Source organism: Salvelinus sp. IW2-2015, linkage group LG18 (assembly GCF_002910315.2).
Source record: "Salvelinus sp. IW2-2015 linkage group LG18, ASM291031v2, whole genome shotgun sequence".
NCBI classification, from domain to species: Eukaryota; Metazoa; Chordata; class Actinopteri; order Salmoniformes; family Salmonidae; genus Salvelinus; species Salvelinus sp. IW2-2015.
In genome coordinates, this window is record NC_036858.1 from 62,684,035 (window position 1) to 62,699,846 (window position 15,812).

Genomic DNA, 15,812 nt, shown 5'->3' on the forward strand with positions numbered 1-15,812 from the left:
AGAAAAAACAACAAGCGGTAGCTTGATAGATTTGTAACATAAGGTTGATAATCTGTGATGTTAATGACAGTTTATTTAATAGCTAAAGCACAGTTCCATGTTTCAGAATAGTTCAAATCATACATGACCCTCTCTCTTACCCAACCTTGTTCCTCTCTCTGAAAGGAGGATGTTGAGGGGGGCCCTCTGCAGTCGGATGACACTGACGCAGAGGATGACGATGAAGATGACGACGAAGATGAAGATGATGAAGATGAGATGGATGATTCTTTTGGAGATTACTACTCTGCTCTCACTATAGATGACGGACCGGGTGAGGAAAGACTGCGTTAGCCTGTTGATATAAAGTTAATTAGTTAGCCTGCTGATATAAAGTTAATTAGTTAGCCTGCTGATATAAAGTTAATTAGTTAGCCTGTTGATATAAAGTTAATTAGTTAGCCTGCTGATATAAAGTTAATTAGTTAGCCTGCTGATATAAAGTTAATTAGCTTAGCCTGCTGGTATAAAGTTAATTAGTTAGCCTGTTGATATAAAGTTAATTAGTTAGCCTGCTGATATAAAATTCCAGGCAAGGATACTCATCATGGATCACCAAAACCACCGATCCGTTCTGTAACATATTCTCATCCTCTTCCCTACACAGTGGTGTGTGAGATGTGTGGCTTCAGCGGGACCAGAGACACCTTCTATTCCAAGACCAAGCGTTTCTGCAGCGTCTCCTGCTCCAGAGCCTACTCCTCCAACTGCAAGAAGTCCTCTATCCTGGCACGACTTCAGGTGAGAGAGAATATCTTTCTGTGTGTTACAGGTGGTGAGGCTAGATGTTTATAGACTGTATACTGTATAGCCTTTTATAAAGCCTTTTATATAGCATCACCCTTGTCTTCACTCAATGTTTTATTTTCTCCAGGGAAAGCCTCCCACCAAGAAGGCCAAGGTGCTGATTAAGACTGCCTGGTCCACTCAGATGGGGAACATGATTGCTTCTCTGGGAAGCAGTCAGGACAACAGCTCCAGCTCTACTGGACAGGATGGTGAGACCACTTGGAGGGCTTTTCCATTGCTGGGGTAGTGGAAAAGCCAAACTTTTAATTTGGCTCTATACTTCAGCTTTTTGGATTTGAGAGAAAATGTTTCATATGAGGCGACATTGTCATATCTGTTTTGCGGTTTAGTAATGAAAGCACTTTATATATCTTGTCTCCCCATTTGAAGGTGTCATAAGTATTTTGACAATTTCACTTATAGTGAAAAGTTTAAGATTTGGTTCCATATTCCTAGCACACAATGACTCCATCAAGCTTGTGACTCTACAAACTTGTTGGATTGTTTAACCTTTATATAACCAGGCAAGTCAGTTAAGAACAAATTCTATGCTGGGCCAATTGAATGCTGCTCTATGGGACTCCCAATCATGGCCGGTTGTGATACAGCCTGGAATCGAACCAGGGTCTGTAGTGATGCCTCTAGCACTGAGATGCAGTGTCTTAGACCGCTGCGCAACTCGGGAGCCCATTTGCAGTTTGCTTTGGATTATGTTGTGCCCAATAGAAATTAATGGTAAATAATGTATGATTACGGATAATCATGAATGAATCGTGAAAAATGATGAGTGAGAAAGTCCCCATTAGCTGTTGAAGAAGCAGCAGCTATTCTTCTTGGGGTCCACACAACATAGAACATGACAAAATACACAACGCTAATGGACAGGAACAGCAACACACATTTAAACTAAGAACACTACGACTAAAGAACAATATGACTGTTTTTTTAAAGAAGGAGAAAATAAATACAAATAAATAATACTGAGAATAATGTGTGTGTACACGTTATTCCTTGAGGTGTTTTTTATATATATATATATATATATATATATATATCAATCACATTACCGTTCAAAAGTTTGGGGTCACTTAGAAATGTCCTTGTTTTTCAAAGAACAGCTAATTGTTTTGTTCATTAAACATACACTTGATCAGAAATACAGTGTAGACATTGTTAATGTTGTAAATGACTATTGTAGCTGGAAACGGCTGATATAAAAATAATTTACATTTTTTGTTGTTGTTAAAATAATGGAATATCTACATAGGCGTACAGAGGCCCATTATCAGCAACCATCACTCCTGTGTTCCAATGGCATGTTGTGTTAGCTAATCCAAGCTTATCATTTTAAAAGGTTAATTGATCATTAGAAAACCCCTTTACAATTGTTAGCACAGCTGAAAACTGTTGTTCTGATTAAAGAAGCAATAACACTGGCCTTCTTTAGACTAGTTGAGTATCTGGAGCGTCAGCATTTGTGAATTCGATTACAGACTCAAAATGGCCAGAAACAAATAACTTTCTTCTGAAACTCGTCAGTCTATTCTTGTGCTGAGAAATAAAGGCTATTCCATGCGAGAAATTGMCAAGAACCTGAAGATCTCATACAACGCTGTGTACTACTCTCTTCACAGAACAGCGCAAACTGTCTCTAACCAGAATAGAAAGAGGAGTGGGAGGCCCCGGTGCACAACTGAGCAAGAGGACAAGTACATTAGTGTCTAGATTGAGAAACAGACGCCTCACAAGTCCTCAACTGGCAGCTTCATTAAATAGTACCCACAAAACACCAGTCTCAATGTCAATAGTGAAGAGGCGACTCCAGGATGCTGGCCTTCTAGGCAGAGTTGCAAAGAAAAATACATATCTCAGACTGGCCAATTAAAAAGAAAAGATTAAGATGGGCAAAAGAACACAGACACTGGACAGAGGAACTCTGCTTAGAAGGCCAGCATCCCGGAGTCACCTCTTCACTGTTGACGTTGATACTGGTGTTTTGCGGGTACTATTTAATGAAGCTGCCAGAATTAAGTATACATTGACAATATTAGTTAAAACATCACACCATTGCCGCCAGGAAGAAAAATCCTCTCAATCATTATATGTAAGTTAGAAGAGGGGAAACATTTAGTTCCTTTCTGAGACAGACCTGTGTTAGTTCTCCCTTTTCCCCTTGTCATATAGTTGCAGCAACAGGAAACTTTGACTGGGGTGCTTACCTGGAGAAGGCAGGCTCTCTTGCTGCTTCAGTGGCCTGCTTCAGACATGCAAGTCTTCCTTTGCACTTATTACAATACTATCCTATTCCATTTTAAAGTTGCGTAGCAATAAATTGCTTTCTTTATTCTACTGGTGAACCAACGTTGCCGCTGTACCCCTCCATTCCACCCCTTCAGGCGCCACTCTGTGCCCAGTGGGATGACATCACAGTGAGGTTAAAGGTAGAGGTCCTGAACACTAGTGCCATCCTGCCCAGTAAAGTGTATTGGATCGCCAGCATCATCCAACTTGCAGGTCAGCCAAATACTCTGAAACTGATTGATGGAACATCTAAAAATGGCACCCTATTCCCTATATAGTGCACTACACAGGGAACAAGGTTCCATTTAGGAGGCATCCTGATACATCAAACATTATTATTATTATTTTTTTGTCATTGACTGTATGCTAGTTTACCTCTTCCTCCCTCTGTTTTCCAGGCTATAAAGCTCGGTTGAGGTACGAGGGCTTTGAGGAGGACAGCAGCCAGGACTTTTGGTGCAGCCTGGGTTCTGGAGACATGTACCCCATCGGATGGTGTGCCATGACCGGCAAGCTGCTGGTGCCACCACAGGGTGAGTGACCTCCACAGGTATAGAGTACTATAGGTCTAAAAGTTAACATTTCTGTAAAAAAAAATAAAAGTGGGTAATATGAGATCCCTTTTTTAAGCAGTATCTGAAGAAGTGCAACAATTTGATTACACTTACAAAAAGAAAATGTGCGTTCATTAAATGTTTTGCTAGTGGATCAATACAGTGCATTCAGACCCCTTGACTTCTTCCACATTCTGTTACGTTACAGCCTTATTCTAAAATTGATGAGGACACATTTTTATTTAATCAATCTACACACAATACCCCATAATGACAGGTTTTTAGACATTCTTGCTCATTTATAAAAAATGTAAAACCGAAATACCTTATTTACATATGTATTCAGGCCCTGGTCACTGATGGTTCTCAGTCACATTCACTTTATCTTGGATTCCACAACAACATTGGAATCTAAAACTATCACTCTTCCAATTGTACTCTTGTTTAATTGTTGCACTAGCTGAGGAGTTTAGACCCATGGTTCGTTTGCTTAATTGTACATATCCAAAATGCTAGTTGTCCATTTGTATACTGTTATTTCATTGTTTCCCCCTAAGGACATTTGTAACAATTTACCAAGACTGGGGCTGACCCTTTTCATAGCCWACTGCTTAATTTAGAATGTTTCTCATTACTCAGCCATGTGGCGACACCTAGTGGACTACATTCATATTATGGCCATTGAAATGCCACCAATCGCTGTTAACATTTTTCAATATCTGAAGCTGAAGGTTATACTTTTTTATTTAAAGTGTGACCAAAACCCAAATTGTACACTTACCTACTGACATATTTTATTTTTTTATTTCAAGGGCATTTGTAACTTCTTTCCTAGGTCAGTTTGACCTCACTGTACATGTTTAGCGTAATCAACGGATGCTGAGTAAGAGATMATTTCTGCTGCTTGTCTCGTTCATAACGACAAGTTTAAAATTAGTAATTTTTCTCTTTTTTTTTTCTTTGAATGGTGTTGTACTATCAATTGTATTTTATTTTAGTGTATGTTGGGAATGTTGAGAGTGGGTGGGAAGGTAGGTTATGTTGGCATTATCCAAAGATTCTTGTGCTCTGTTTCTCTAAAGGATTTGAGTTTCTCTCTCAATCTCTCTTCCTCATTTTTCTTCATTTGACTTCTCCTCTTATAAGGATTCATGTCTAGTTCAACAACAAGTCGGCATGGTATTTTGGGGCTTCCAGTCAGACTGGTGACATGGAACATTCGCAGGTTGTGGAGTGCAAATGAAGAGCTCCAGAGTATTTTCACATCTGAACAGCCTGAATACTGATAGGTGCGTTTCTTGAAGAAATGCAATATGTGTTAACGACCATACTAGATTGAGTAAAGCCTGGGTTGGACTGGTTTTTCATTCTAATTTTAATGGCAAAGCGCAATAGTGATTCACAAACGAGCACAGTTTTCACCCTCTCAGATCATTTCAGATCCTGGAGGATGTTATACAATAGTTATTGGACACTCTTCCAGACCCCTGTAGTACTTGCAAATGTTTACGCCCCTAACTGGGATGACACTAGATTTAAGACATATCTTTTAGCCTCTCTCCCTAATCTTGACACCCACCGCCTCATCTTCGGCGGGGACTTTAACTATGTTATTGAACCATGACTCGACCGGTCTAATCCCAGAACACTTACTCCTTCCGGGATGTCAAAAGCTCTTTCTACATTCACGACCCAAATGGGTTGTGTTTATCCATGGCACTTCCCTCATCCGGTCTCAAAAGACTTCTACTTTTCTCATGTTTATCAAGCCTACTCCCTCATAGACTACATTTGTTTTAGAGCCCTTCTCCCCTCAGTTAAAACTACAGAATATTCTGCTATAGTCATTTCGGACCATTCTCCCCACATTCTGGACWTAGCTCTTACTCCGAACGCAAAAAACAGTTGATTTGGAGATTTAACATGGCCCTGTTGTCTAACAAAGAATTCTGTAACTTTTTATTTCAACCAACATAAACGTATTCATTCAAAGGAATAAAAATAACAACCCCTCCCCCTCTCTTCTTTGGGAGACTTTCAAAGCTGTATTACGGGTAAAGATAATTTCTTATAATGCTCATTATGTCAAACTAACAACTGAAACGTCAAGAACTGCTGGACTCAATCCTGGCAATAGACCGCCAGGATTAAACTTCACCATCCCCTGAATTATACGCAGAGAGGTTGAAACTTCAAACTGAATTTAATCTGCTTTCCACTGATAAAGCAGAGTTTCTGTTGCAACAAACAAAGGGGACGTACTACGAATATGGTGACAAGGCCAGCCGCCTTTTGGCACACCAACTTAAACGCCAGTCAGCATCTCAGTTATATAACTCTTACCGTAATCTTACAAGTGATCCCTCTAATATTTATTCAAGTTTTGTCATTTTATTCTAACCTCTACAAATCCGAACCCCCATCAGATAATACGGCTATAGACAACTTTTTAGATAACTTGGATATTCCATCCATTTAGTATGGACATCAGTGAAGTTCTGGACAACGCTCAACATCTAGATGAGATAACAAAGGGTCTAAAGTTAATGCAAAGTGGCAAGGCCCCAGGCCCTGATGACTTCCCAATTGATTATTCAAAAAAATTCCCAGATCAACTCGCCCCATTTACTATTAGATATTTTCACCGACTCGTTATCACAGGGCTCTCTCCTCACGACGCTAACTCAAGCCTCCATATTACTTATACTCAAGAAAGATAAAGATAATTTCACTTTTGAGCTCTGATGTTAAACTATTAGCTAAGGTTCTAGCATGCCGTTTGGAACCCTGCCTCCAGGATGTCATATCTGATGATCAAATAGGTTTCATCAAAGGGCGACAACTGTTTTCCAATGTACGTCGTCTTTTGAACATTTATACTCTCTCCAGACCCTAAAATTGTTGTTTCTCTTGATGCGGAGAAGGCTTTAAACCTGGTGGAGTGGGATTATTTATTTCAGTTTTGATAAGATTTGGTTTTGGGTCCAATTTCATCTCATGGATACGTCTGCTCTATTCTGCTCCTACGGCTAGCGTTCACACCAATTCTCAACATTCAAATACTTCCGCCTATCCAGAGGGACCCGTCAAGTGTGCCCTATGTCCCCACTCCTTTTTGCACTTGCAATAGAACTGCTTTCCTTGGCCTTAAAATGATGATGATGGTGATCATTCACTGGAATCCACAGAGCTGGTGAAGAACACAGTGTGTCACTGTACGCAGATTATCTACTATTATATATCACTAACCCTGTGAACTCTGTCGATAACATACTGCATATTTTAAACACATTTGGATCATTCTCAGGTTACAAATTGAACATTCAGAAACATTTATGTTTTCCCATTCACCCCACTGCCTTTACGCCTGTCGTTTTTCCTATTGAGGTGTGGCCTCTGGCTACCCTCCATAAAATAAACTTAGCAAGTCTAGTCACATGAGTTAAAGCAGTCTTACAACGCTTGGATAGTCTGCCTCTCTTCTTAGCTGGCAGAATCCAATCTGTTAAAATGAACATTTGACCTAGGTTTCTGAATTCTAGATTATATGATATTATTCTTTCCTTTGAACCCTCTCCAATCAAMAAGGACTCCACATCCTCATATGCTCGGTTACGTTTCATTCAGTTCAAGGTCTTGCACAGAATTCACTACACCAAAGGAAAAACGTAGTAAATTCCTCCCAGACACAAATGACACGTGATAAATGTTCAATCACTTCGGCAGACCACACCCATATGTTTTATTCATGTTCTAAGCTGTCTGAGTATTGGTCATCCTTTTTTAATACTCTCTCTAAAATTCTAGATATTGACCTGCAGGCTTGTCCTTTGATAGCTATATTTGGAGTTCCATCTTTGTTGCCTAGTCTCACTAAAAGTAAAGCAGACGTTGTAAAGTTTGCTTCCCTCATAGCCTGCCGGCAGATCTAGCTTAATTGGAAATCCTCCAAACCTCCCACTGTATCAGCCTGGTTGAAAGATCTAATGTCTTTTCTACACTTAGAAAAAACACTTTGAGAGTTTGTACTGATAACTTTTTCTTGAGATGGCAGCCTTTAATTTCCTTTTTTGAACAGTAGCCTTCCATTGATCAGGAGTACGAATTTTGGCCAACAGGGGATATGAGAGGGTGTGGGAGGGAAGGGATAGTATGTTTTGATATTTTAGATGTATTTTTTGTATGTACAGTACCAGTCAAAAGTTTGGACACATCTACTCATTCAAGGGTTTTTCTTTATTTTAAAAATGRAATAGTAATAATAGTGAAGACATAAAAACGATGAAATAACACATATGGAATCATGTAGTAACCAAAAAAGTGTTAAATGAATCAAAATATATTTGAAATTCTTCAAAGTAGCCACCCTTTGCCTTGATGACTGAGAGCTGAGCTGGGAGTTCCATCACCATCCGACACGTTCTTTCTTTGTTGCTGCTGCAGATACGGAACCCCACCGGGCCTTCACGTCTGACTGCCGACGTTATCTGCCCGAGGGATTTATCCAACTGGCACCTCCGTCCCGACGTTACCTGGAACGCTCACCTGAGGCCCGCTAATCGTTAGCTGTCTATCGGCTGCTACCTGAATAAGCATACGGACAACTATTATTATTTTTTATTTTTATTTTTTTTTTTTTTTTTCTCCTTGGGTCACTATTATCTATTCTGCAATTTGGTTGATCCCCTCTTCCACACGGAACCCCACTACACGGAACCCCACTTAACTTACCGACGGAAACGCACGAGGTATCTACAAACAGACCTCCATCCCTGCTGCTACCGACAGCCACATACCGGCCAGCTGTCTGATCGCCACGACCCAACCAACCTCTTACTCCACTGGACCCTTATTGATCACCCGATTAAGCCATGCCTCTCCTTAATGTAAATTATGCCTTGTCCATTGCTGTTCTGGTTAATGTTTATTGGCTTATTTCACTGTAGAGATTCTAGCCCTGTTCACTATACCATATCCAAACCTCTCAGTTCCACCACCACATATGCGATGACATCAACCTGGTTTCAATGATGTTTTCTAAGAGACAATATCTCTCTCATCATCACTCAATACCTAGGTCTACCTCCACTGTATTCACATCCTACCATACCTTGTCTGTACATTATTCCTTTAAACTATTTTTATCGCCCCCAGAAAACCTCTCTTACTCTCTGCTGCCAGTAGCTTCTAGGCGACAAATTCTCATAGCTTTTAGCCGTACCCTTATTCCTACTCCTCCTCTGTTCCTCTGGTGATGTAGAGGTGAATCCAGGCCCTGCAGTACCTGGCTTCCACTCCTATTCCCCAGGCGCTCTCTTTTGATGACTTCTGTAATCGTAATAGCCTTTGGCTTCATGCATGTTAACATTAGAAGCCTCCTCCCTAAGTTTGTTTTGTTCACTGCTTTAGCCACACTCTGCCAACCCGGGATGTTTTTAGCCGTGTCTGAATCCTGGCTTAGAAAGACCACCAAAAACTCAGTATTTCATCCCCAATTACAAGATTTTCAGACAAGATAGAACGGCCAAAGGGGCGGTTTTGCAAATCTACTGCAAAGACTGCCTGCAGAGTTCTGTCTTACTATCCAGGTCTGTTCCCAAACAATTTGAACTTCTACTTTTAAAAATCCACCTCTCTAAAAACAAGTCTCTCACGTTGCCGCCTGCTATAGACCACCCTCTGCCCCCAGCTGTGCTCTGGACACTATATGGTGAACTGATTGCCCCCATCTATCTTCAGAGTTCGTGCTGCTAGGCGACCTAAATTTGACATGCTCAAAACCCCAGCACCCTACAATCTAAGCTTGATGCCCTCAATCTCACACAAATTATCAATGAAACCTACCAGGTACCACCCCAATTCCGTAAAACTCGGGTACCCTCATAGATATCATCCTAACAAACTTGCCCTACAAATACACCTCTGCTGTTTTCAACCAAGATCTCAGCGATCACGCCCATTGCCTGTATCCGTAATGGGTCAGCGGTCAAACGACCTCCACTCATCACTGTCAAACGCTCCCTGAACACTTCAGCGAGCAGCCTTTCTAATCGACCTGGCCGGGGGTATCCATGGAAGGATATCGATCTCATCCCGTCAGTAGAGGATGCCTGGTCCATTTTTTAAAAATGCCTTCCTCACCATCTTGAATAAGCATGCCCCATTCAAAAATTTAGAACCAGGAACAGATATAGCCCTTGGTTCTCTCCTGACCTGACTGCCCTTAACCAACAGAAAAACATCCTATGGCGTTCTGCATTAGCATCGAACAGCCCCCGTGATATGCAACTTTTCAGGGAAGCCAGAAAACCATATACACAGGCAGTTAGACAGCCAAGGCTAGCTTTTCAAGCAGAAATTTGCTTTCTGCAAACACAATTCTAAAAAGTTCTGGGACACCGTAAAGTCCATGGAGAATAAGAACACCTCCTCCCAGCTTCAACCGCTCTGAAGATAGGAAACACTGTCACCACGACAAATCCACTATAATTGAGAATTTCAATAAGCATTTTTCCACGGCTGGCCATGCTTTCATCTGGCTGCCCTACCCGGACAACAGCACTGCCCTCCCCTGCTGCTACTCGCCCCAAGCTTCCCCCATTCTTCTTTCTCCCAAATACAGTCAGCTGATGTCCTAAATGAGCTGCAAAATCTGGACCCTTACCACATCAGCCGGGCTAGATAATCTGGACCCTTTCTTTCTAAAACTATCTGCTGAAATTGTTGCCACCCCTATTACTAGCCTCTTCAACCTCTCTTTCGTTGTTACACGCGAAACGCGTCCAGCCTAAGAACGCCTACACACGCCCCACAATGGAGCAAGGAGAGTATGTAGGAGACAAACCGCGGACCGTGCGCTTAGGTGTTAAATAATCTCCCCTCGTACTTAAGCGCCCAAAGAAAGGACCTGAGGAAGAAACCTAGAGGAGGAAACGGAGGAGCATACCCTTGTGAGACCCTAGACGGTGCTGTGACCCAACCGCTTACTCATCTTTTACTGTCTGCCTTTACCTCGGGCGTGCTTTCTGAACGAGATCTTATTCGAAAAAGCCCAAGAAAACATTGCAACCACAGGAGTAGTCACCAAATTACCGATGCCCAATGATAATCGAGATACCCACACAGGCAACAAAAGAACAGGAGTAAAGCCACCAAGGCGGGAAACGGGAGGCTACGGGCAACTCGGCCGGGCACCGGGCGTGGGCGCACCTTCCACAATGCAAAATGCTAGGGGTTCGAGAGGAGTCAGTCCTGTGAGGGAGTCTACGCCATAGAGCCGGGACGGTCCGTAGCCAAGTGTGTGCCACCCACCCAATAACCAGGGAATACGCACCGCTCGGGAAGGTCATTACACAAGCCCCGAAGGTACATCAGGACGCTAAAGACGCGGCCCAAACCAACGGATCAGAAACGGCGAAACTGAACGAGTAGATGGCTGGCTGGCCCAAAAGCCAGAGCACTACATGCATCCGCAGTACGCTAGTGGGCACCACATTGAGGGTGGGCTTTTAAAAGTACTCTAGCCTCACAATGCACTCCCCGTCACACGGCCCTAACCTCGGCATACCTCGCGAACAACAGGAGAAACTGCGCGACACGCCATCTCGGCTCCTCGCGCTACCATGGAGGTGGCCTGCGGCTTCGGGGTTTCCAACCAGGACGATCCTCCTACTTTTGCCTCTCCGAACTCGGACGCTCGGTGTCAAATCGACACGGAAGGTGGGTCTGTCTGCTACCAGCGGGCCATCTAGTGCAGTCTACATTAATGAGTGTGGGTGTTGCCCCACACCGAGCTGATGGTCCGAATGTAATCAATAACTGGTAACCGACTTTTGCTCATGTATACATCAATTTGATTGCGCTGCGTTGCGTGCTGGAATGTTTCAATATCCACGCGTCGTCACCGAGACCGACACTATTCTGTATACTTTCTGGCCCTTTCTTTTGACACGGTGTTCAACAGAGCCTCGTCGCGAAGGCGAGCTTCACAGATGACCATACTAACAATCTTTCCGTGCGTCCAAAACATGCCTCTTAAAAATCACAAGTAACAGACCACAAAGTGGCGAACGAATGACTCTCCATCACTCGTATAGAGGCGATCGACTCGCACTAGCAACCGCGTGGCGGTCGCCCGCGCTGCCCCATATCATCACCTATGCTTTGGACCTGGTCTGGACTTAGAATATGTAATGACACCATAGCTGAGCTAGACATACACTAGAGGGTGTTAACACTGGCCTATACTATGGGTGGTACTGAGAAGACATTGTGAAAGTCCTGCTTCAGTCCAAAGACAATGCTCACGGAAGTCATAGAGCGCCGAAGTGCTACGCAACACCAATCCGAAGAGGTGCAGGAAAAAGGTTCTGAATTCGGCTTGCTCGGCATATGCTTCGCGCAAGTAGATAAGCAACGCGATGCCTTACTCATGCTGCCAAAACAAATACCCTGATAACAAGCTGACACATGCAACTACCAAGGCCTACGAAACTGTCACCCATTGTGACCATTAGTCAACTTTAACAAAAATAGAACCCTCGGGACAAAAACCTCTTAACTCAATAAATTGGATAGCAGTCCAGTCTATCACAGAGTGGCGCCACCTTATTTGTCACAAAGACCCGAGACTAGCACCCCAACCGACTGCACCTGTACACAATAGCTCGTTGGAGCTCCGGCAGCTCCGTCTCGATAATTGATCTCAAAACGTCCCTGAACCCAGCCGGGAATTTCTATACCAGGAGTCCGAAGAGAAACCCTACTATTTCTGTCTCTCTAACAAGGTTGTTGCAGAAAAATTTGTTTGTGTCATTGCAAATCATATTCGTGTTAAGTGACCTAACCGACCTTGCCAAAGCTATTAGTTTGCATAACTGCTAGGTGATAAAATTTGTGTTTAAAAGTCTCCCACCACATATACTTCTCACTGCTTCGAGTAGGCTTGTTGAGTCACGCTATAATGCTCAAATGCCCACCATATCTCGTCATACTTAAATGTACCTCACAGCGAGTTTGCTCACAGACTAAGGCAGATATCAATCTTACTCAGATACAAAATCTCAATAACTCTGCGCAAGAGAAACTGCGATCGGAATTCAGGCTCTTTCCCTCTTTTAGTTGGATCGGACATTCTCTCCTGCTAACAGCAAATCTTCTCTGACTCATCGTCTCACAAAGAACTAGCCAATCAATGAGAGAACGAACATACTCTAGACTTATGAACTCCTTGAAGAAAACACAATTGCGAAATAGGAACATTACCAACGGTGCGCGAATAATTCTCTCCTCATGACATGAGCTTTCTCAAGCAAAATATACGCAAGCTATGTTCAGTGGCGTAGCAGCTTGTATTAGATTCACTCAACACAACTGCTCGCGTGTAACACTATACCTCTGACTACGACAGACAGATTAGTTAGCCACCGATGATACTCACTCAGAACAACTAGCCTTCGTGTCGTTACCCTACTCCTAGTTAAAGCATTTTGGATATGGAAGAGGTTTTATGTTTTGCGATTCGGCTGTTCTTCCATCTGCCTCAGGTTTCGAATACTTTTGTCTCGTCTACTTGCTAACTTTTTCGGATTCTAGAGGCCGGACACAACGACACATCCTCCCAGATGGGCGGTATCTCCATATTTCTAGGTCATGTTTTTAGTCAACTCTCCACCTGGTAGCTAGCCTTCAGTATTGCTCCATTACATCTCTATGATCTATTCCGCTCGCATGCGTAGCCAGCTCTATATATTAGTTTTATTCTTATATTTACAGATTATCACTATATTATACGATTACCCATAACTTTACTAATTTTGCCTTAAGGCCTTTGCCCCTGTTGAGGTACTCTCATATACATCTCTCGATGCCTTTTAAGAGCTAGCATGTTGTAATAATAAGAGCTCCTCTTGTTTTCTTGTATCACTTTTTAAATATTTTTGACTTATTATTGTTTTTGTTATAATTAAACCTCTTTCCATTTGAGTCGTCAAGATAACTGAGTGTCCAGTGATAATGTTTATTGAGAGAATCAGCTCGACGATAATATATACTGCGAGTCTTACAATTGCGACTTGCTGGTTTTCCATCATTGGCCAAGAGTGTACAACTCCCATCAAGGCATTCTCCCGCAGGTCGACACAGGTCTGCAATTTTACTCAAAAACAAACACAAAGTTATTAGTTACACAGAAGGATTAAAAGAAAACAATACCAAGAGAAACGCGTAATGAAGAGGTTGACAACAATTATGACCTAACCTGGCGTAAAATAAAGGATTAAATAAAGTATAAAAAATAAATAAAATAAAAAATTGACAAGCTTACACACTCTTAGGCACAAATAGCCCTCACCAAAGCCTGGAAATGTGTTGGGTCATTGTCCTGTTGAAAAACAAATTTATAGTCCTCCTAAGCGCAAACTAGATGGGATGGAGTATCGTTGCAAAATGCTGTGTGTAGCCATGCTGGTTAGTGTGCCTTGAATTCTAAATAAATCACAGTTTCACCAGCAAAGCACCATCACACCTCCTCCTCCATGCTTTACGGTGGGAACCACACATGCAGAGATCATCTGTCCACCTACTCTGCGTCTCAAAAGTCACGGCAGTTGAACAAAGAATCTCTAATTGGACTCATCAGAGAGATTTCCACCGCGTGTAATGTCCATTGCTTGTGTTTCTTGGCTCAAGCAAGTCTTTTCTTCTTATTGGTGTTCTTTAGTAGTGATTCTTTGCAGAAATTCGACCATGAAGGCCTGATTCACGCAGTCTCCTCTCAACAGTTGATGTTGAGATGTCTGCTATTTGAACTCTGTGAAGCATTTACAGTTGAAAGTCGGAGATTACATACACTTATGTTGGTCATTTAAACACAAAATTCTTGTTATCAAACTATAGCTTTTGCAAGTCGGTGTAGGACATTCTACTTTGCATTGACAAATACATTTTTTCCAAACAATGTTTAAAGACAGATGATTTCACTTATAATTCACTGTATCACAATTCCAGTGGGGTCAGAAGTTTACACATACACTAAGTTGACTGTGCCTTTTAAATAGCTTGGAAAATTCCAGAAAATGATGTAATGCTTTAAAGCTTCTGATAGGTTAATGACATTCATTTGAGTCAATTGGAGGATGTACCTGTGGATGTATTTCAAGGCCTACCTTCAAACTCCAGTGCCTCTTTGCTTGACATCCATGGGAACATCAAAAGAAATCAGCCAAGACCTCAGAAAAAACATTGTGGACCTCCACAAGTCTGGTTCTTCCTTAGGAGCAATTTCCAAATGCCTGAAGGTACCACATTCATCTGTACAAACAATAGTATGGCAAGTGTTAACACCATCGGACCACGCAGCCGTCATTACCGCTCAGAAAGGAGACACGTTTCTGTCTCCTAGAGATGAATGTACTTTGGTGCGAAAAGTGCAAATCAACCAGAACAACAGCAAAGGACCTTCGTGAAGATGCTGGAGGAAACGGGTACAAAAAATCTATATCCACAGTAAAAACGAGTCCTATATCGACAACCTGAAAGCAGCTCAGCAAGGAAGAAAGTCATTGCTCGAAAACCGCCCATTAAAAAATCCAGACTACGTTTGCAACTGCACATGGGACAAGATCATACTTTTTGGAGAAAATTTCCTCTGGTCTGATGAAACAAAAAATAGAACTGTTTGGCCATAATGAGCATCGTTATGTTTGTAGGAAAAAGGGGGATGCTTGACAAGCCGAAGAACAACCCATCCCAACAATGAAGCACGGGGGGGGCAGCATCATGTTGTGGGGTTGCTTTGCTGCAGGAGGGACTGGTGCACTTCACAAAATAGAGGCATCATGAGGGAGGAAAATTTATGTGGATATATGAAGCAACATCTCAAGACATCAGTCAGGAAGTTAAAGCTTGGTTGCAAATGCGTCTTCCAAATGGACAATGACCCCAAGCATACTTAACAAAGTTGTGGCAAAATGGCTTAAGGACAACAAAGTCAAGGTTTTGGAGTAGTCATCACAAAAGCCCTGACCTCAATCCCATAGAAAATTTGTGGGCAGAACTGAAAAAGCGCGTGCGAGCAGGTTGCCTACAAACCTGACTCAGTTAAAGCCAACTGGACATTTACTCCTGATT

At 42.2% G+C, this 15,812-nt stretch overlaps 1 protein-coding gene across 2 annotated transcripts in view; it reads left to right on the plus strand.

Moving 5' to 3' along the window:
* l3mbtl2 (L3MBTL histone methyl-lysine binding protein 2) overlaps positions 1–15,812 on the plus strand; it is a 56,386-nt gene that overhangs the window by 17,905 nt on the left and 22,669 nt on the right. For both annotated transcript variants that reach the window (XM_024007320.2, XM_024007321.2), the window contains 6 exons: positions 166–313; positions 647–780; positions 914–1,037; positions 3,013–3,095; positions 3,225–3,342; positions 3,528–3,662. In XM_024007320.2, coding sequence (XP_023863088.1) covers positions 166–313; positions 647–780; positions 914–1,037; positions 3,013–3,095; positions 3,225–3,342; positions 3,528–3,662 — 742 coding nt within the window. The remainder of the gene's footprint in view (positions 1–165; positions 314–646; positions 781–913; positions 1,038–3,012; positions 3,096–3,224; positions 3,343–3,527; positions 3,663–15,812) is intronic.